General features: G+C 30.9%; 1 protein-coding gene across 6 annotated transcripts in view; it reads right to left on the bottom strand.

Moving 5' to 3' along the window:
* Axud1 (AXIN1 up-regulated 1) overlaps window positions 1-13,558 on the bottom strand; it is a 70,349-nt gene extending 56,791 nt beyond the window's left edge. For 5 of the 6 annotated variants that reach the window (XM_067282901.1, XM_067283168.1, XM_067282825.1 and 2 more), the window contains exon 1: window positions 13,429-13,540. Coding sequence is in view for 1 of the 6 variants with exons in the window: in XM_067283027.1 (XP_067139128.1) it covers window positions 13,429-13,461 (33 nt within the window). In the remaining 5 variants the exon portion in view is untranslated. Of the gene's footprint in view, window positions 1-13,428 lie in introns of all 6 variants that reach the window. The other variant, XM_067283027.1, reaches the window with a different exon arrangement.
* Window positions 13,559-24,131: the final 10,573 nt, after the last annotated feature.

Genomic DNA, 24,131 nt, shown 5'->3' with positions numbered 1-24,131 from the left:
ACCAATCACAACTTTATATCTCTCAAGAAGAAAACTCAAAAACTTTTTGCAACTGACTAAATGTGCAGATTAAATGACAATTAACTCTCTAAATTTTATATCATTATCAGAAGTATTAGGAATTTACATGTAACTATTCATTAATTCAGAAATTTAGATACACAAAAATATATAATAATTTTAAATATAATGTTATGGCATTTTAATAACAATTTCAATTTATTTTATATAAATAACTAAAAACCTTAAGTCATAAATTATTAAAAGAAGAAATATTGATTTAATTTATATACAAAAAGAATACTTAAACAAAAATTTATTTTATTCCTGTAATTTAAGAAATTTAATATCCTCTTCATCTTTCCATTCACATGTCACAGTTTCTAAAGATCATTTTTTATAATAATGAATTAAATTAAGTAATTAAAACTGTGTAACTAATATATCATAATACTGCTGTTGCATCACCAGTTCTAAACAGATATTGCTAACTTATTCTCTCTTCGGCTCAGTGTTGCTTCTACTAATAGTAGTTTCCCTTACATTGTGATCCATTGTGCACATGACATCATATTTATAAAAAGAATCACATATATTACTGTCTGTTGGCATTATGAAAAAGTGCTTTATTTTGCAAGCACTTTTGGCAATCTAAAACTGTCCTTTTCAGGCAGAATCATTGTTAGAGATTCTAGAGAACAAAACATTTTTTATGGCTTTTCAGCCCTCAAGGTACAAAAACATAGCTATTATAGCACTGATACGCAGGGCATTCTTATATCCATCCTCCCAATTTCTTGTAGATGAGATTTCCCTTCTTAAATTGACTGTTTGCAGTGCTGGATATTCTTAGCCAAGTTTAAACATTTAGTTAACTGGATCAAATGCATGTTATTTCCACCAACCACTTTGTATTCTAAGAAGGAATTAGTTTTCATAACCCTAGCCATTCTGTCCTGCTTCATTATGTATTTGTTGAGTCTTCAAGAAATTTGACTATATTTTGTTACTAGCATCCCAGCCCACCTTACATAGGATACTTTGTAATGATAAAGACAAGGTCACACTCTATGAAAAGTCTGGAGTATATATAATACTATACCCTTGCAAAATCCCCTAACTGGGTTGAAACTATCATATATTATTGAAGCCACTACTAGAATGCTCCACCTCCATCTCACAGAACATCATAATAAATAGTGCATAGAAAGTATACAATAAAGTTAGCTAAAAAAGCAAGAGAAAGTAACTTTGAAACAATTTGGTTCCAAGTTTTCCTTCTAAAATGCTGTGGGCATCAAAAAATGTTATTTATATGGGAATCACTTTACATCTCATTGTTGTCACTGTGCAACTCTCCCACACTGTGAACTGTGGATAGCACTGTTTAGCCTTCTAAGGTTCTAAATCACATGGTTCCCAATGAAATACATCAGCCACTATATGTTTATTTTTGTTTATTGACTATTTAATCCATTATTATTTATGTACTTTATTTTAATCCATTTGTTCTTGATGTTTTATTCTACATTTCATCATATTTTGTGTTAAGGTATAATTTTTGTAAACTGTACATGTATAATTTAAATTTCCATGTGCATGTGAGACAAACAATTTTGAGAAAACGTTGGTTGATGTTCAAATTCTTTTTCTTGAATTCAAATGTTTTGTTTCCTGGAATCTCTAACAATGATTCTGCCTAAAGAGGACAGTTTTTAGACTGCCAAAAGTGCTTGCAAAATAAATCATTTTTTCATAATGCCAACAGACAATGATATATGTGATTCTTTTTATATTAATATTTGTCATGTGTAGCTATTTAAAACTTTTTTGACATCATATTTATAATACACTTTCAACAGATAATAGGATATATTACAGAACAATTTTTTTAAGAGGAGGCTAGATTACATGACCAGACACAAACCCCCTCCCTGTTGTAGTGGTTCATAGTAGCCACTGACTTACCCCTTACCCCTGTTCGAGTTACATGGTTTGTGAACATTCCCTACATATACACAAGATGTGACAATTTACCATAATACCTGAAATGGACCTGTAGAAAACTTTTGCACTAGCAGTTAATCTTACTTTTAAATAATTCTGTTCTGCAGTTATTCATTTAGTTAAATGCTGTTGGTGAAACACCCTTGAGTTCCTTTGTCACATGACATTGGATGTCAGAAATTTCTGAAAATCTTCACCCTTTCATAGCAGATTTTATTTTTGGAAAAAGCAGAAAATTACAAGGGTAACAGAATGAATAATCTAATTTGGTAATTGATTCCTTAACATGAAATTGCAAACACTGAATAAATCATGACTTAAATTCATTTGTATTCATTATATTGTATTCATACAGCCATCATCCAACTGTCAGGCCACGGTTTAATCCAGCAATCATTTGGCTTTTATTGAATGATGTTATATACCATAAAATATCCCATTTTTAAACAACAAGATACATAGATATACTGCCAGATCTAATAATTTTCACATTGTATACCGACATAATCCTACTGTTCTCAAACTTTTAAGAAATGATAAAAAGAAAGAGGATCGGAATTCAACAACGGGTATATATTCAGTGCCTGTACACGGCCAACATTTCAATTCCAAGCTTGTTTATGTGGGTGCAATGATGTGCAGTTTAAAACAAAGGCTCAAGGAGCACAAATATACAATCAGTAAGAACCTTGACAACACTGCACTGGCATCATCTTACACAAGACAGAAGAATGATAACGTCCAATGGGATCAAGCAGCAATTATAAAAACGACGACGAATAGGCAAATGGTCAGACATTTTGAGAGATTGGAAATCTGCAAGGTGCACATGGCAACTAGTTGTATAAACCATAGAGATGCAGACTCATTGTCTACCGTGTGGAGATCCTTTTATATTAATTAATGTTATTAACGGACAATGCTGGTTTCGTTGTTATATCTTATATTTTTTTCCTTTTCGCTATTTATTTTGTTTGTTTATCTATATTTTGTCCACTTGGGCATTTTCCGTTAATTTTTATATTTATTCTGAACACATTTTATGTTCTATATTTCTATTTTTTGTAACCGAGGAAGATCGTTAAAAACGATTGAAAACATTATTTTATTAAATTTCGCTGGATTGATAAAGGTGTAGTTTATATAAATTATACTACTTCCAGTACATAGTTTTTATATACTTATAAATAACTACAGACTAAATTTAGAGCCTATATAAGAAAACTGGTAAGACTGATAGCCACTTAGCCACTGATTATCCGTCCTTACATTATTATAATATATATTAATATAAATTAATTAGTAGAATTACCTTTGCTATTATTTAACTTAACGATTACATTATAATTATAATCTAATTAAACATTGAGATAGAGAAAATTAACTTTAAAAGTGTTAAACTGAACCAAAGTTAAATTTACTACCTAAATGTGTAAGAAGTTTTACTGATTTATAGTGACCAATTTAAATAATAAAAGCTTCTTAAGTATTTTAAAAAAATGTTTTATTTCTTTAAAAAAAAAAAACCATAAATTGCTGGATAGATAGATAGACAGATAACACTTTATTGCACCAAAAATACATCCGCACTGGATCCAGCTGGAATGATTTTGGTCCAGCAAAAATCCAGCTGGACTGAAAACACTGCTGGATTAAAATCCCCACTCCTGCTCCTTAGGTTTCCATATCTGGTCTCATCTTTCATCTATCTAACTCCGTTCTCAAGATTAAAGAAAGACAGATGGGTAGACAGATGACAGTGGGAACTTATAGGTCTACAATTTTTTCAAATTACAGCCCAATTAAAATCACAAAAAGAAATATGTGCATAAAAACAACACCCCAATACTGGTTAATATTAATCCGAGATCCATTACATCACAAAACCAATGAACCAGCATAAAAATTCATTGGTTTTGTGATGTAGTGGCTCTCGGAGAAATATGTACATAAAAATACTATGCCTGTTCAAGTTAAATAAGATTTTATCTATCTTGTATTAAATTGAATACTAACTACAAACCTCAAAACAATAAATGAGAATCTATAAATGTCAATGTGAGAAATTTTGGCAAAGTTTAAGAACTGCTACATTAAAAATTCATCCACTAAATTCTGTGGATGAAATGATTATAATCAACATAACATGCACCTATTCACTACAGACATTTTGTCACATTTATCATGGTGCTTTTATACTTTTCTCAATAGAAATAATTTATAACTATTGTAAAATTTTTGTTTACTTACAGTATTACAAATACATATTGTATTTATTGTTTTTTCTTAGATAATGATGTTTTATTAGAACACATATTTTTTGAAGTACATAATTATATATCAAATATAAGATTCACACAAATCCACACTTTGAAAAAATTTTGGTTTCTCATTATGAATATAAGTTAACATAAACAATTATTTTAATTAGAATTTTGATTTAACTAAATACACAAGTATAAATTTTAAGTAAAATCTAAAAAAATGCATTTCAACTATATACTAGCATTGCAAACTATATACAAACCCATTGCAAAACATTTCTTTCATTATAAATTTCTAATAATTACATAATGATTACACTTTAAAGATTCATGCACAGTTGCCAGATTTGGTGATGTTTTAAGTGTCTTGGTGATGAAAAATTTATTCTGGTGATTTGGCAAAATTTTTGCCAATATTTACTGACACAATTTAGCAATAAATTGTAATATTTTTCAAAAATACTGTAAGAAAAATGTAACAATATGCATAATTTTTGCAACCATGTTTTCATTTAATGGGGAAATTTTAGAGGAACCCTAGTGTTTCACTTTTATCTGATTATAAATGTTTTGATGAAAGCACAGTTGCTTGCAAATTTGAAGTTATACTGTATTTTATATTTTTATGTTTTCTTTGTGACATTAAACTAATGTATAAAAACAATTCCTTTTTATATGTTTATTAAACAGGTTTATCCTAATTTTTGAATGTTTCTTTTGTTATTTATTTACTTCATATTCTTTTACATTAATTAAGTTTATTTCTTTTGATCAGTAACTTTCAATCTAAAGTAGATAACTTGAAACTATATCTATCAATAATGTTTCAGCAGAAGACTGAAAAACACAAATTTTTCATAATAACTGTCCACAAAAGTTGACTGACAAATTTCATCTGTACATGTCATCATCATTGGTCTAGGCTCATCTAAGTTTAGCATTCCAATTTTCATCTTTCTGAAGTGTCTGATATATTCCTAAAAGTGATCTCTTCAATGCTTTTAGCAATGTCATATACAATAGAGCGTCGTTTATCCAAAAGCCGATCAACCAAAACGTCGGTTAATCAAAAGCTTTTTAGTCAGTCTGTATCGTGCTGAATCGAATGTTTTTGATACTAGATTAACTTCTAAAGTATAATTTTTTTTTGTTTTTATATTTTTTAATATATTTATTTTGTTTGTACAAAATAAAGAAATAATTTTTAACGATACAATAGCCACCATTATTATTATAAAAATTTTTGTTAGGCTTAAAATCAACGAAAATTAAACGCGAAGCAACATGCAACGGAGAAAAATTTTAACATTGGCTAGGTTAATATATTTTTTCATACATAATCGGTTATCCAAAAAATAAGTTATCCGAACAACCCTAGTCCCCAATTGATTCGGATAAACGACTCTCTACTGTACTTTCTTTTCTTCAGCCTTCATTTTCCAAAGTTTTATAACTTCTTCCTCATTGAATTGTTTTAGTTTGGTCGTATTTGTAATCAAATAAACTTACTTATACAATACTAGCTTTAGACAAAATCTTCTGCTAGAACATTTCAGTCTAAAATGATTTAAAAAAATAAATATAAAACTATTTTTAAATACTTGAATAAATGCTCAGAGTTTTAAAATATTACTACTCAGACACCTTATACCTCTGAGAAATTATTAATTTAATATTGTAAACGTTTTCCACCTGTTCCACAGGTCATCTTCAAGCAATTTTTACTTTTGGAATGTTATCTCGTGCAGGTTCGAATGCATATGCGCAAGATATTTCAAATTTTAAAAACCGTCGGAACATTCCATGTAAAATATAAACAATAATAAAAACATTAATAAAATTAATTAAATAAACGTATTGATCCGCTAAATAATAACTTAAGGGATGTAAGCTGACATAAAATGCATTAACAAGTAATATATATCTATATTTTATACGGGATGAGGATATGCTGTATGCTTGATTAAATGGGGTGTTTGTCAATCATGAATTTCCATGCAGTTGGCAAATTTGTTGCGTCTTTATAGTTCAAACATCTACCTGTTGTCCCTGATCTGTATATTTCAAATTTTTCCACAGTTAATGCTAACGACGATGAGCGTACTTGTTTGATAACTTTGGCTTCATTTCAATTAATTACTGATCCCTCCGTTTGTGCCATTCTTGATAAGGTGGTGGTGCAGTGTCCTTTACTGATGTCATACATATGTTCTTTTAGCCTTTTGTTTAAGCCTCTGTTAGTGACTCCTATGTATTCTTTATTCAGGTCCAATTGATCATTTTCGTATGGTATTTTATAGACCTCAGAGCATTCATCTGCTTTTGTGCTATCTTTGTCATTCCTGAGGGCACTGTAGATGGTGGGTGCCCGCTTATAAATCAGCTTTGCATTCTTACGTTTGGCTATTTCCTTCATTATTGTGGACAATCCTTCTCTGTACGTGAATTTAGTTATTTCTCCATTTGAATTCCCTTTCGGTTTCTTTTTATTAGGTTATGTAAGATTTTATTAGGTTTTTGACTATTGACTTTTTAAATCCTAGGGTTGTTGTAATGGTTCTAATTCTATTCAACTCTTGTATTCTGTCATAAACGTTGGAGCAATAGGCAAATGCTCTTCTAATAATGGCCCTAAATGCCGATAGTTTGTAAGTGGGCAGATCATTTGATGTGGAGGAAATGTATAGTGGGTCATGCGTGGGTTTGATATACACTTTCGTGGATAAGGAATCTTCTTTAAATGTAACACTGATATCCAAAAAATGTACCTCTGTTGTGCTGAGCTGTTCCAGTTTTAGCATTAGGCCATGGTTATTCGAATTCATCGCATTCAAAAAATGTTGTATTTTTTCATCTTTCTTCTATACAATTAGTATGTCATCCACGTATCGTTTGTATAAAACGATATCATCCTTAAATGCTCTAATAGTAGTTTGCTCCAACTTACGTATCACCAATTCATGGCTTTGATGGACACCCTCAGCACGTTAGACCCAAGGATAACAGCCTATCCTGAAGACATGAAACTACTGGCTGACCTAATATGTTACCATTCAGTTTTTGTTTTTGATGGCAAGATTTATAAGCAAAAGAAAGGTGTGCCCATGGGTAGCCCAATGTCTGGGCTACTTTGTGAATTGGTGATACGTAAGTTGGAGCAAACTACTATTAGAGCATTTAAGGATGATATCGTTTTATACAAACGATACGTGGACGACATACTAATTGTATAGAAGAAAGATGAAAAAATACAACATTTTTTGAATGCGATGAATTCGAATAACCATGGCCTAATGCTAAAACTGGAACAGCTCAGCACAACAGAGGTACATTTTTTGGATATCAGTGTTACATTTAAAGAAGATTCCTTATCCACGAAAGTGTATATCAAACCCACGCATGACCCACTATACATTTCCTCCACATCAAATGATCTGCCCACTTACAAACTATCGGCATTTAGGGCCATTATTAGAAGAGCATTTGCCTATTGCTCCAACGTTTATGACAGAATACAAGAGTTGAATAGAATTAGAACCATTACAACAACCCTAGGATTTAAAAAGTCAATAGTCAAAAACCTAATAAAATCTTACATAACCTAATAAAAAGAAACCGAAAGGGAATTCAAATGGAGAAATAACTAAATTCACGTACAGAGAAGGATTGTCCACAATAATGAAGGTAATAGCCAAACGTAAGAATGCAAAGCTGATTTATAAGCGGGCACCCACCATCTACAGTGCCCTCAGGAATGACAAAGATAGCACAAAAGCAGATGAATGCTCTGAGGTCTATAAAATACCATACGAAAATGATCAATTGGACCTGAATAAAGAATACATAGGAGTCACTAACAGAGGCTTAAACAAAAGGCTAAAAGAACATATGTATGACATCAGTAAAGGACACTGCACCACCACCTTATCAAGAATGGCACAAACGGAGGGATCAGTAATTAATTGAAATGAAGCCAAAGTTATCAAACAAGTACGCTCATCGTCGTTAGCATTAACTGTGGAAAAATTTGAAATATACAGATCAGGGACAACAGGTAGATGTTTGAACTATAAAGACGCAACAAATTTGCCAACTGCATGGAAATTCATGATTGACAAACACCCCATTTAATCAAGCATACAGCATATCCTCATCCCGTATAAAATATAGATATATATTACTTGTTAATGCATTTTATGTCAGCTTACATCCCTTAAGTTATTATTTAGCGGATCAATACGTTTATTTAATTAATTTTATTAATGTTTTTATTATTGTTTATATTTTACATGGAATGTTCCGACGATTTTTAAAATTTGAAATATCTTGCGCATATGCATTCGAACCTGCACGAGATAACATTCCAAAAGTAAAAATTGCTTGAAGATGACCTGTGGAACAGGTGGAAAACGTTTACAATATTAAATTAATAATTTCTCAGAGGTATAAGGTGTCTAAGTTGTAATACTATTTTGAAATTTTAAGTTATTTGCTATGCTATAAAGAAATTCCATAAACTTTTTGGATGCACTTCATATCTATCTAAATAATCACACATCATTATTATAGACCTAGTTTTTATAAATTAATTTCACTTTATATTTAAGAATATTCTTTTTATATTTAAAATAAGTATATTTTATTTAAAAAAATGATTAATCACTTCAATATAGACTCAACATAGGCCTATATAAACAGAGTAAACTGCCATTAACTCACTACTCAAACATTAATTTTAGAGATAATTTTAAATTTCTAATTTTCCATTATAAAGAATAATTAGCACATCATTTAAAGCACAGTGCTTAAATATGTAATATTTGTAATAATATGTGATTGTGATTGTCAAGACAACAAACTACAGTAGAGGATCGATTATCCGAATACCAATCAACAGAAACATCAGTTAACCGAAAGCATTCCAGTCATCAAATCCAAATTTCTGCTAGTGCTATGGCACTGCAGCATTCTCCCCTCCCTGCCAACGTAAACTGCAGGCCTACTTTAATGTACTACTTTATGTGAGATATGTATTTGTAAGACATGCAATACAAAATATATACAATAAAGTTCAGTGTTTAATATATTTTTTCATAAATGATCAGTTATCCGAACAACCTCAGTCTTGAATTGTTTCAGATAATCGATGCTCTACTGTACTCTAAAATTTTTTTGTTTTAATTTGAATGTTTTTAGAACACATTTGTTTTTCATGCTTGTTGTCATTCAAAATATTATTTTTGGATTTGTACTTGTTTTAAAGGAAATATAGTTTTAAAGAATATTAAAAGTGTATTTAGTGATTATTAATATTGTTACATATTTATACTTGCAATAGCTTAATACTATATTAAAAGTTGTTATGGAACATTTTAATTATTAAATGTATTTCATGAATCATTTCAAATGACTTCAGTTAAAATGAATGGTTAAAGTTACTTTTTAACTGTTGTTTTGTGATTTTGAGTAACATATAACTTCAAAATTTTTTGTCACTTCTGTTCTTCCTATATATGAATAATTTGTACAGCTGTTTCTTTAACTTATAAGGAATGTATTTGCCTTGTATATTTTATTATTTCAAGATTTGATTTGCTCATTTTGACCACAATGTGACCATTCTGAAACAATGAAATAGAATCAGATTAATTTTTGTTCTTTTAGTTATTTTGCAGCAGATAAGTTATAATTATATATCATCACTAGGCTTTCACTAATATATAATACTAATAGGCTTAGTGGAACATATAATGTGACTCCTTATAGTGCCTAAAAGTAGGATGATTTCAGGGGAGTTTATCTTGCAAAGAGTCACATGTAGAGGTGTGGTTCATTTGACTTTTTGCTTCTATGGGTATGCTTTACAGCTCTGTTAAGGTCCAACAGTATCATTCACATGTGCAATCTTGTCCATATTGGTACAGAATGTGACAAATCCATCAAAAAAATTACATGACAATTTTACACTGTTTTTACTTTTCCTTTTATATATTGTTCAAATTTATTATACATATAATAGATTAAAATTTCTTTGTTAAGAATAGCATGAACAAATTCAGTTTTACAGTATCAATTTGTACTGTGCTCTACTTTTGTGACAACAATATCACTCTAAAACAGGCTTGTTAAAGATATGGCCCGCAAAACAATTAGTTGTGGCCCGCGACATCAAAAATGCTATTTGTTTATGTGTTTATTATTTTGATACCAAAGAAAATGTGATATTTTGTAAACAAATAATACTTAATTAACAAAATTGTTGAACTCAATTATTATTATTATTGTTTTTGTTTTTTCGTATTGCTTAGATATGTTTATTTTATTTGATTTATTTCTGTGTTTAATTTCTTGTTTACATTTTGTTTCCTCTATTTCATCTTTTGAATTTCAAATTAAAGTCCATCTTGGCAAGATCATTTATTGCACAATTTTCACTATTTTGCACACAAAATGTGTATTTTTGACATATTAGTACAGTACAGTTTATGCTTGTACTTTGAGTATTGCGATCCTTATTTCCAGATCATTTTACATTTCTGCTTCAGGCCTGTAAATTGGCTGAGAATGTTTGTTCTGTGATTAAAGTTATTGCTGGAAAACTAGAAATGGTGTTTGTTATATTTTATTGTGAAACACAATAAACATCTTCTACTATTAACACTGCCGTCAGTGACACAAAGTCACCGACAAAAAACCTTTTACAGTGTTGTATATGAGAGAACCAAATAACATTTTCGGCCTCCACCAAGGCCTTCTTCAGGTTGAGAACTAAATGTCATCCCCTTCCAGACTGCCAGAACGATGCGTCCAAGAAATAAACATAACACGTGTCGCGTTTCACCCCTCCACCTGACTCTGTTCGAATTCCTCTAACAGGTACTGTACCTCCACGCATTCCAGAGCACTAAGTTGATCTGGCGGGCTTTTCAATACGATCAAATACGGCACCTGGAGGCCTGGGAGATCTATATGGCCAACGTGGAAGGCACCTGCATCAACTTTGAGGACAGGGACGCGATCATGCATGCATGGAGGTACCTGTTCGAAGAATTCGAATGGAGCCAGGCAGAGGGGTGAAACATGACACGTGCTATGTTTATTTCTTGGACGCATCGTTCTGGCAGTCTGGAAGGGGATGACATTTAGTTCTCAACCTGAAGAAGGCCTTGGTGGAGGCCGAAAATGTTAGTTGGTTCTCTGTCATATACAACACTGTAAAAGGTTTTTTGTCAGTGGCTTTGTGTTTATTGTGAAATCTCAGGTTATTAAAAAGGAATTTTTTGAGTCAGCTTCTTTTGGGCTACTTTTTAGAAAAATTTTGGCTACAAAAGCTAAAAACATCTGGCCTGCTGTCATATGAAACAAAAAATTGGCACTTAAGCAGTTTGAGTTTGACACCCCTGCTCTAAAAGCAATTCAATAGTATTTTCACTTGTACATTTTTCTCACTTATACAATATTTTCTCAGTTCCTTTCAATAATATATAAATAGGGTTCAAATGTATTTTTAAAAAATTTTTTAAAAATTGGTTAAAAACTGAACAATAGATGGCACTGACATCAACATTACTGCTTCTGTGTCACCACTTCTCTGTCACTGACTGGTTACAAACTTATCTATATATGTAATGATGACAAATAGTGTGTCTGTATGTTTGTCTATGTGAGTCTAACCATTTAGCCTATAATAAAAATACAATTCAACCAAAAACATATATAATTAACCCCTTAAATTAACATGAAAGTGAATGTTTTAATGAAAGTTACAGAAAACTGATTAAAAGTTGCCTACTAATGAGAAAATACGAAATCTATCTTAAAAGAATATAAGAAATGGCAGAAAGTTAGTCAGAACATCAAAATTGAAAATAATTTTATGCTTGAAAATATGTATTCATAGTAGGAAAACAAAAATAAAGACATCAGTTCAATATTAATAGTGTGCACTCTAAATAAATAATTCTATTTATGCTAAATCAAAAAAATGAAAATAATAGAACAAGAAGCTATAGAAAATATTATATATAATATAGAACAAGAAGAAAATATAATGTATAATCCTAATTTATCAACCCTATATTTTGCTACATAATAAAACTATAATGTTAAAATTTATAATAATTTACTAATGAATAACAAGAATACCACTCAGCAAATTAAATAAATACAATAACTTATCATTAAAGTTATGAAAAAAATGACAAAAAAATCAAAATGACAACTTGCTTACATCTCAGCATTGGGTGATCACAAATGAATTGATAGAAAACATCTTTAGGCTTTATCTGCCCAGTTTCAGGACAAAGTTCAACAGTAAAACAATAAATATGTCTTTATTTGATAACTGAGTAATGAATATAAAATATTAAAGTCTGAATGAATCATTTCTGTTTTTAATGTTATTAAGACTTTTTAAATCTTATAAAAATTATTTAATAAAAAGAAAAAAATATATATTATTCTTAACAATAAATAGTATAAAAATTAAAAACACTTTCGTTTATCAGACGTCTTCAGATATATTATCCGAATACCCGGATAACACAGTTTACTATATAAAGCAAAATTATAAATATTACTTAACCAAAATATTAACATTTATCATCAAGAATTTCTTCTATTAATTAATTAAACTGATCCGTCAAGTTACTTTATCTTACATTTTAACGATTGTTTACTTTATCAGTATGCTAATTCATGAGAATATACATGCAACTCACAATCTACAGGTTGCTGACCCTGCATACTTGTAAAAGTTGTATTAATTTGAAATATTTATAATTTGAAAAATGTTTATATTTGTTTAGAAAGCCACAAATATGTGAATTGGTTTATAAAAAGGCTGAACCAAATCACAATTATTTTATATTTTATGTAATAGAAATACCACATATTTTTATGGGATCAATTATAAATTATATAACATAAAACACAACGATAAATGACACATTATGTTTATATTAAAAGATTTAAATGTTATCTTAAGCTTCCTAAATCGAACTACAACACGTTTTTATCATCAATTTGAATGAAATCGAAATACTTTAAAAGGTATTATGGCTGATATTGAAATATCTTTTAAACCGAATTTATAATACGGTAATGCAGTTTCAATCTATATAACTTGTAAATCGAGGATTTTAAATTGTGAACTTACTAAATTACAAAGACTAGTTGAAATATGAAACATTCTTCTTTCAAATCGATACAATATTCGACACCATTAAACTCGGATTAAAAGTTGTGTTGCCAGATTATCTCGAATATGTCCTATTATTTCTACAGATAAAAACACTCCTAATTCTATTTAATTATAAATAGAAAGCTACGCAGTTCGTATCGCAAAATCGCCGATTACCTAATGAAATTAATTTATAAATATTAAATAATGATTTATTTGAGCGAAAAAATGTTTTTATTATTATTTTTTTTATGCGGAATTTTATTTTTTCGTATTCGAATATATATATATGACATCGTAATCGGTTAGAAAACGTAATATTTATTTGCAGATTTAGAGTATTATCAGTTTTATGTTATCGATTTTTCCCTGTTTTTATGTTATTTTGAATTGTGTATATTATTAAGAATAAACTATTTGAATTTTTAAACTTCGTGATAGATCAATAGTGTCAAATTCAATAGCGCCGCTATAGCTATTTACTTATAGTATATCGTATTTTTACTACTGGACAAGGAAATATGATTGTTAAAAACGTATCTAGAATACAGTTTACGAATACATATAAGCACGAAACATATTATGAGTTATGCAGTGTCCTTGAATTTGTCATATTAAGAGCGAGGAAGTCCCGCATGCTTGATTTGTATGATTTATTGGAGCTGTGTCGAGTAGTCGGCAATGTATTTCGGTAGAAAATTACATCAACACCGATTAAATAGTCTACTGATATATGCTGTACATATATATTTTACTTTTAATTTTTCTACTTCGTGAGTAAGAGGAATTTTTTCAATGTTATCGTGGTTTCATCCAGGCCCAGAATGAGGGCGGCCGAATGGTGAAGGACGAAGCCCGACACATTCGAGACAGACCTCCCCGAAAATTTTCTGGGGTTACTTATTCCGACTCGATCTGTAGGGATTCGGTTATCCGGCCATCTTATCATGATATATTTTTAAAATTCGGATTAGACTCGAACCTCAGAGCGATATGATGATATTTAATCATCTGGTGTATTGCCATTCAGTGACTATATGAGTTTTAGTAGCTAGAAAAAATAAAATATTTTGAGGAATTAACTATGAAATATTATGTTGTTGTTTATTGATACATTATAAGTCTACAATATAGTAGATATGGGGAACATATTTTCTACACTTTTTAATTTTTGACTTTGCTCTGTGGTTTGTTAAGAGATCCGTTTTTCAATGTCCATTATGGGTTCGGCTAGGCTCACAATGGGAGTAGACGGGTAGTGAGAGTGGGTGCCTATCATATCAGGATAGACTATCCATGAAAAATTTCTGGGGTTTTCCAACCCGAATTAGACCCTGACTTTCAACAGCGACAGAAGTTTATCAGCTACAGGCAAAAGATGTTTTGCCTAAATTTGATGTTCCGTGGGCCCACCAGTGGCCAAGCCGTCTTCGTTCCCTGAACACTGGGAGTTCGATCTTGGGTTCGCGCCTCGCTAGCCACGTGTAGATTTTCGGGTTTTCCCCGCGTCTGTATCGGCTAAATATGGGACAGTTTTCCTTAAAAGACTTCCCGGAAGGCATTCCCTCAAAGGCAGATCGCCCAAGTGTTGCGTTGTTATACAGTAACTAAATAAACAAACTATCTTCCGTCTCTCAATATCTCGAATCTACATTAGCTTGTTTGTTTTTCTTTTTGAGATCTGCCTAAAAACAATTATACAGTATCCCAAAAGCCGAATTTTATTTTTATGAAATTAATAAAACATTTCAATTGAGTTTCAGTTTTCGAAGAAATCATACTACAAGAAATTTACTATATACCGTATATATTTTCATTTTTGAAACTTTTTCTCGTATGAGCACCTTTACGAAAGCTTTTTTCCAAGTTCATTGTAGGTTTGGCCAGGTTCACAATGTAAGCGGCCGGATGGCCGAGCGGTCAAGGTTAGCAGCCTGCCGCCCTGGAGGACCCGGTATCGAATCCGGACGGGTCGAGAAATCCCCAGGAATTTTTCGGGGGTGGTCCGTCCAGATATGTACAAAAAAGAAAAAGGTTCACAATGTAATCGATGAACGTCGAAACCATTTTCGTAATTTTCGATTATTTGAAAAATAATTATATTCACAAAAATTCTTTCAAATTTCCTCCTTGGATCACATTAGAATCAAAATACTTTAGAAAATTATTTCGTGAATAATTTTGATGAAACTGGGAACACGGCTGGGTAGTGAGAGGAGAGGCTTAATATACCCGGGACATATCATAACCGAAAATTTTCTGGGGTTTTTCGACTGCTCAGATTCAATCCCGAATCCTCAGAGTGGTAGGTTGATGCCTTAATTCCTGCCGTACCGCTGTCCGGTATTAATACCTTGGAAATTTGCGAATGTTTTAGAGCGATACAGTATTGTATTAAAACTAGTAAATAGAATATCGAGTAAGTGAAAAAGATATATTTGAAAATAAACAATATGATCATTTGTTCTCAGCATTCCTGGAACGCAACGAAAGTATCTTATTCTCACAATCAGTGCCGGATTTACCTTTGAAGAGACCCAAAGCAATTGAAATTTTTCGGGACACTCTGCAACTAAAATAAATAAATAAAATTGGAAGTGAAAAGAAAAGCAGAAATTAAAGAAAGAATTAAACTCATTTATCATTAATATGCAGGTTATTACATAGTTTATCATAGTGTTTAGTGGTTTCTGTGGGCACTAATGGGCTTTAACGAAAACTAATATTCACAAACAAAAAATTGTTCCCTTTCCAATGTTGGCGAAAAGTCAATACCGTACTTCAAAAGTCTTTAATTTACTTACACTGCTTTATCTGCATGCATAAATATCTGTTTTAATTCCGGAAATGTTAAAATTTTTTTTTAACAAACCAGAAAATATGACATTAATTTTATTTAATAATAAATGTAATTATACAGATAAAATATACGTAGCCAAATTGATAAATAATGGCAATTTATTATCTCGAAAACACATCTACAAGACGCATCTGAAACATTTAATGCTCTTCATAATCTTCATTAAATTACAAACCATTTGATACTAGTATTTCATGACGGCCGGATAACCGACCAGTCGAAGTGGAAGCCTGCCGTTTTGGGAAACCCGGGATCGAATCCGGACGGGTCGAAAATTCCCCAGGAATTTCTCGGGAGTGGTACGTCTGGATATTTCGGGCTCCGTCTTTACCATCCGGCCGTCCCATTGTGGGCCTGGCCGATCCCATAATGAGCTTGCTAAAAAGAGACCCTCTTAGTGCCCACAGAGCGGAAAGAGTTTTAAGAGTGGTTTTCCCCCTTATACATCGTGGACATGGCCGAGTCCACTAAGAGTGAGGCGAATTAGTGAGACCTGTTTGTCATATCCAGAATAATCGCCCATAAAAATTTTTGAGGTTGTCTGCCCCGGTCCTTTAGAGCGGCAGATGAACATTTTAATAGCTCGGCATCCAGCTGTCAATATCCATATAATTTATGTTGTCCAGATGGCCAACTAATAAAAGATATCAGCCAATGGCCGTGAGAACTATGATTCCAATTATTTATCATCGGTAATATGAGTAAGTCTTCGTCCGTAATGGCCAATTCCATTGAGAATTTGGACCTACCCTAAATGGGTTTAATTATGGCCGACTATACAGCTCTGATGTTTCCCACTAATCAATCCATCTCCTATCCTATTTCAGTGATTGTTGTACTCCACATCTGACGTACAACTTTTGTATATACTGTATTCATTTCTAACTTTATTTTATGTACTATACTTTGTATGTAGAAGACCTAATACTACTTTACTGTATTTTGAAATCTGTCAGTTAATGACATTATTTGTCGAATTAATTTAATCTAAAATTAATTAATTATATTTCCAGTTTCTTACTCTTTCTGTTTTTATTATTTAATAGTATTGTTTTAATATTTGAAAATGTTTTAAGATAAAATAAAACGAAATAGAGTTAAGCTACACAAAAATAAAAATAACTTTTAAATATTATAAATAAAGTTTTATCAGTACTAATTTCTTCCTATAAATCATAAAAACAAAAATTGTAATGACCCAATAAATGTGATGACCAATTTGAATTTTTATTATATATATTCTTTATTTATTTTAAAATAATTATATTTTTTTAAAAGAATGCTAGTTTAGCTGGTATTAATTGAAAGATGCTGTTAATTAGCTTAATTAAGCCTTCCGGGAACAAAAATTCTGTAAATAAAACCGATAGAATTCTACAAATTTTGGATTTTAACATTAAAACTTTAATATTAAAAAAAGAAATTAAACTGATTTTAATTTTTAAACAGAAGTTTTTGTTATTTTATACAATTTTTGAACAATTTTAGTATATTTTTATTTAAATATCAATTTTTTAAAATTAAAACAATTAAGAATATTTGAAGACCTGATGTACTGTACTAGTACATTGTGATAATGCATTACAGTAATTCATTCGCGTTCTTTTTTTTTAGGCGCTGGCATTAATATTTATGCTAACAAAATAATTATTTTAGCAGCACGTATATGAATAGATTGTACTATTTTTACGAATATTATTGGGCAATGTATATTAATTTTCGTATATATTTTTATATAACATTATATTAAACGAAAACGTTGAAATTTTGTTATCTAAACGAGTAAATGAACTCATTGGTAATTTTATAGATAACACTTAAAAATGTCATATTATAAATACACGCAGTCATCTGTTTCGGTTATTTTTAAATGTGTAAAAAAAGGCATATGCGCCACGTTTAAAAATAACAACCATTGACATCGAGATTTACGAAAAGAGGTTGATTAATAAATATTTAGCAAACGGTAATTTCCGGCAGGGGGCATTCGAGAGCTCGTGTTGGCCTTGATTTGTTCTCGTTAAAGAAAAAGGGTTGCCGGCATTTGCTCGAGCATTCATTGGCAAATTCAATTTCTTTAACCGTTTTGAATTCGTTCCAAGGTAAGTTATTTATTAATTTTAACATAAGGGTATTATGAATACAAAGGAAATCGCCTTTTGCCATTCATTTCATTCAAGATTTTCCAGTTAATTTTTTTTTCGAATTCCATAAATTTTAATTGAGAAATCGGTTGTTTATTCGGTTATAAAATAACATTTGCAAAATAAACTAAAGGCCTAAAAAATAAAACACGAATTTGTTACGTTTAAAAATGAATTCTGTTAATTGCTCAGCGCTAATTGGAGATTGGTTTGTAATAGTTAAAACTTATTAATATGAATCATATGTTATAAATAACCAATGAACAAGAGGAAATATACAATTATTTCTGTTCTCTTTACATTAAAAAAACAATTGTGAGTGCTTTTATCACTTTAACCGTACTATATTTTTGAATTTGAATATTTTACTCTGAAAATATTCATTTCATTCATTATTAGAGGTGATATTAAATGAGTAAGTAAATAAAATGTGTTTTTATAATATGCATCAAGGAAAAATAATAAGGTGAAGGATAGAATTAATTAACGAAGGTTACAGCTCGATTGAGGTAAGATTTAAGCTCCGGACGAGGGTTTATTCGAACCTCCGGTGGGTGCATGGTGATACATTTTGAAAACAGTGAATGCAGTGGTGAACCCAGAGGGAGGCCGAAGGGACCCGGGACCCGACACCCTCCAAAGAAAATGGAAAGAAGTACTAAAAAGTTTTCCTAATTAAAATTTGTTTTTTTATTTATATTGTATTGTATCTTCTATTTCTGTCCTGCTTATGAATTAGCGGTTATTGAAATTATAAAAGATTTATATGATCCAAAAATAATTATAATAAGGATTTATCGCTTAAGAATCTATTTACATTTTATTTAATTTATTCGTATATTGGAACAATTTTTATTATATAAGGTGGAAATTTTTTTGAGTTTGCATTGAAATGTTTTTCTATCTATTCAACTTGGTTCCTCCCAAGATTAAATCATCAGTGTGCTGCTGAATGAATGCACGTGATTTAGGATTTTTATTGTTAGAGAAATTATGTTTAGAGTATGAATTTGATTTTAATTGATTAGTTTAATTTATTTTCGAAGTAAAAGGTTAAATTGTTAGTGAGGTTTGAAATATAGAGGTAAATGAAATATTGTTATACAACATACAATACCACAAAAACAAAATTTTATATATTGTTTTTCTATACTATTTGTTGTTTGTTTTTTCAATACATAATAGAAAACTGTAGAGAAAGAAAAAGCAGAACAATAGGAAATAATAGTTGAAAAAATATTTAAAAAAAAAAATAATTATTACACAATTTTTTGATGCTTTAGGTATAAGTGCATTGATGGAAATTTACAATCTTACGATACATAAATAAATTTAATATGTGATGTGTTTAGAAACTATATTAGTCTACTCAAACTTTGGAACTTGATTGCTTGATGAAATGCAACCAAAAGTTTGAGTTTTTTTTACTTGCTAAAGTTTAAAGCATTTTCTTCTAGAGCAGCGATTCTCAACCTTCTTAGCTCCGTGACCCCCCCCGAAATAGTAAATATAAATAAAATTAATATTTCACGACCCCCACCCAAAGGAGTAATAACAGTAAGCCAAACTATTACTAATTGAATTTTGACTAATTATAAATGTAAATTTTTAAAAATATTATATAATCACATTGCACTAATTTTATACGTTAAGAAAATACCGACAGTATAAAAAATGTAATACAACTATTCCTATTATTTATATGTCTGGATTTATAGCGACGGGTATGAACACGCATGTATGACGTGTACATACATGAGCAATTTACAAGTTCCAACTTGATGGGTACGTGCTCTTTGTAATTTGATTCACCTATGGAGAAAATTTTATATGAAAAACAAATGCAACCATCACATTAATTTCTTTTCATTACATGTGTACTTATTGTAAGTAAAACATTTATAAGTTTATAATAAATGATTTCATTATTGTCTCTCAACCCCCAGGTTGAGAAACACTGTTCTAGAGAAATCTATATAAATTTAATGTTTGCTTTTTGCAGTTGTAATGAGATTGCAGTTATTTATTTAATAAAATAGAAGCTTAAATTACTGTTTTCTTTTTATTCATACTATGATTTAAATTTTTTTTTCTTTGATTTCTTTCAAAACTTTAAATAAATGTAACCTGTATCTTTTTATCAAATTGAAAGAAGTATATTATAAAATGAAAGTTTAATTAAAATTTACAAGGATTAATAAATCAGAAAATTTTTTAAAAATTTAATTTTAATAAGGAAATGAATAAGTAGAAATAGTTTATTTTTTATACAAAAAATGAAAAATTAAATAATACATTAGTTTTACTATTATTATGAAATTACTACAAAATTATTATTTATATAAACATGAGATTGTTTTCATGAAAAAAATGCAAAATTATAAATGAACAAATCTACTGCTTTGTTAGAACTTGTTTAAATGAAAAATGCTTGTTTACTATAAAAATTTGCTGACTTTCTTGTTTCATATGACTTATTATTTATTAAAAGCTTCAATAAAGCAGATTTTTTTTTTCATATATAAAAATAATTTAGAGTTTGAATTATGTGCTAAGTTCAAATAATAAAATTGCAAAAATTATCATCAAAGATTGATAATGGGTTTGAAAAGGTAAAACTGAATTGATTTTTGCATACTTTATTTTCAAAATACACTAGAACACTAATTACCTGAGGTAGTGTGGTGATATCTCAGTAACTGAAAACTCAGATAATACAGATGGCTGCAATCTTTTATATTCACAATAAAAATTATGAATATAAAAGATTTCTGATATATCATTTAAAACCAGTGCTTTTTTTGTAAGAAAATAGGTGCCAAACTCATATCTTGTTAACCCGTTATTAAAAATATTATATGTTCAGTTCTTAACATAAATTTAATTTATTGTATTTAAGGAAATGTTCATAATAAATTTTGTCCAATTCTTGTCTGACAAATCTTTTTGACTCCTTTCCTTACTGTTAGTATCTATGGCCAAATAGCGTTCTCTGAGTAACCACAGATCAATGTACTTTGAAGGATCGAAAAGTGTCGGAGGTGGTCTGACAAGTTTGATTAAGACAATTGCAGCAAAAGACAATTATTTAATTATTTTGATATCAAAGAATTAAATTGTGAGTGGATAAAGAGCAGAGTTAAATGTTAATGATAAAAACAGTTAGAAGCAAACTGAGCAATGAGTGATGGATTTTGAAAGGAAAGATGAAAATTAGCTGATTAGAAAAAAACAATTATCTACCAGACTGAAGCAGGAAAAGGCATACAAAGAATAGATTGGTGAGGACAAATCATCTTCGGTGATAAATCATGTATTTGCTTGGATATATTGATGACAACAATATGTTTGCCTGGTAGAAAAGCAATGAAAAGTTAGTAAGCTGCACCTCAAGAATCCTTCCAAATTTCTGCAGTCCTTTATGATATAGGGATTACATATCGTAGAAAGGGCAAGAAAAACTTGCTATTCTTCAATGTAACAGCTGATGTGTGTGTTAAAATTTTGGAACATTTTTTGATTCTGAGAATTGAAGGTCACTATGAAGATGAAATGGTGTTTCAGGATGACAATGCTTCATGCCATTGGGGTAAATGTGAACAACTTTCTTTTTGGGACATGCAAACTTAACATATTTTCTGTAACTGTCAAATAGTCTAGACATGTATCCAATTGAAAATGTCTGGTGCTATCTGAAAAGTTGACACCAGACCAAAAAGCCAATAACAATAACAGAACTGAAGACTACCATAAGGAAAAGTAGGAAAGAAATGGATGTAACATTGTCAAAAGTTGACTAGGATCATACCACAATGTATCAAAGCTGTGATTGCACTAAAGGGAACCAACACAATTTTACCTTTTTAAAATTTATGATCTAACTTTCTCTTGTTAGTTATTTTTATTTGTTGTTAAATGGTAATAACTCCTCAAAAACACCGGATTACAAATAAAACTTCCAGTCAAAACCTGATAACCGGTGCAAACCAATTATATTTGCATGGCAAACGTTTTCGGACACTCCACCGTGACCTTCCTCAAGCCTTCATGTCTTCTTAAACGATTTTCGAATAATCGAACTTTCATTTCCGCTACGCACGTGCCAACCAAAATATCGAACAAGTCAGATTCAAATCGTTCAAATATCTCCCGTAGAACTTCCAAATCAATAAAGCTTTAATCAAATAACTAATCTTATGCTAATTACCACTTCTCCACAATTCCTCTAAAAACGATCCTGCCATCATTTCTACATCGATTCCATATATTTCCAAATTTACCAATTTCATAAAACTGCTCTTCCATTTCTTCGTTAAAAACTTTCTATTCATTCAATTCCATCCCATCCTTTTTGCAGTAGGGCCTGCCAAGCCATCGACAACTTCATCTCGTTCTTTGCATTTATTGGCTGCGACAATTGGAAGGTCTTGCAAATTTCCATTTGTTCTAACCATCTAATTTGATCAGCATGTATAGTGGTGGCCAGTAGTTTTGCGGCACTGAAGTCCGGGATGATTTCCGGATCGGACGCATAAACCGTCAAGGAGGTAGTGGTTCTCCCATGTGCAACGTCCCTCTGGTGCTCTCTCAATCTAACCTCCATAGCCCTTTTGGTGGATCCAATGTATATCAATTCTCTATTGAATCGAAAATCGGCTAGTGGGATAGCGTAAACCCCCGGAAGTTTGTGCCTATTCGATCTATTCTTATCATTGCGTAGTATTTGCAGCATAGACGGGCATCTCCTGTACGCTATATCGAACCACCTGACGATGCGAATAATGAGAAGAATATCGTACCAATTTTGTACAATCCGATCTTGGCACCTATATATAGAAGGATTGCGAAAAGACAAGGGTTCGATATAGAGTACAGGAGATGCCCATCTATGCTGCAAATACTATGCAATGATAAGGATAGATCGAATAGGCACAAACTTCCGGGGGTTTACGCTATCCCACTAGCCGATTTTCGATTCAATAGAGAATTGATATACATTGGATCCACCAAAAGGGCTATGGAGGTTAGATTGAGAGAGCACCAGAGGGACGTTGCACATGGGAGAACCACTACCTCCTTGACGGTTTATGCGTCCGATCCGGAAATCATCCCGGACTTCAGTGCCGCAAAACTACTGGCCACCACTATACATGCTGATCAAATTAGATGGTTAGAACAAATGGAAATTTGCAAGACCTTCCAATTGTCGCAGCCAATAAATGCAAAGAACGAGATGAAGTTGTCGATGGCTTGGCAGGCCCTACTGCAAAAAGGATGGGACGGAATTGAATGAATAGAAAGTTTTTAACGAAGAAATGGAAGAGCAGTTTTATGAAATTGGTAAATTTGGAAATATATGGAATCGATGTAGAAATGATGGCAGGATCGTTTTTAGAGGAATTGTGGAGAAGTGGTAATTAGCATAAGATTAGTTATTTGATTAAAGCTTTATTGATTTGGAAGTTCTACGGGAGATATTTGAACGATTTGAATCTGACTTGTTCGATATTTTGGTTGGCACGTGCGTAGCGGAAATGAAAGTTCGATTATTCGAAAATCGTTTAAGAAGACATGAAGGCTTGAGGAAGGTCACGGTGGAGTGTCCGAAAACGTTTGCCATGCAAATATAATTGGTTTGCACCGGTTATCAGGTTTTGACTGGAAGTTGTTAAATG

The sequence above is a fragment of the Centruroides vittatus genome, unplaced genomic scaffold (genome assembly GCF_030686945.1).
Source record: "Centruroides vittatus isolate TY-2023 unplaced genomic scaffold, ASM3068694v2 contig_1012, whole genome shotgun sequence".
Classification (NCBI taxonomy): domain Eukaryota; kingdom Metazoa; phylum Arthropoda; class Arachnida; order Scorpiones; family Buthidae; genus Centruroides; species Centruroides vittatus.
The sequence above is the reverse complement of the archived record's forward strand: the minus strand, read 5'-3'. Positions and strand labels throughout refer to the sequence as shown.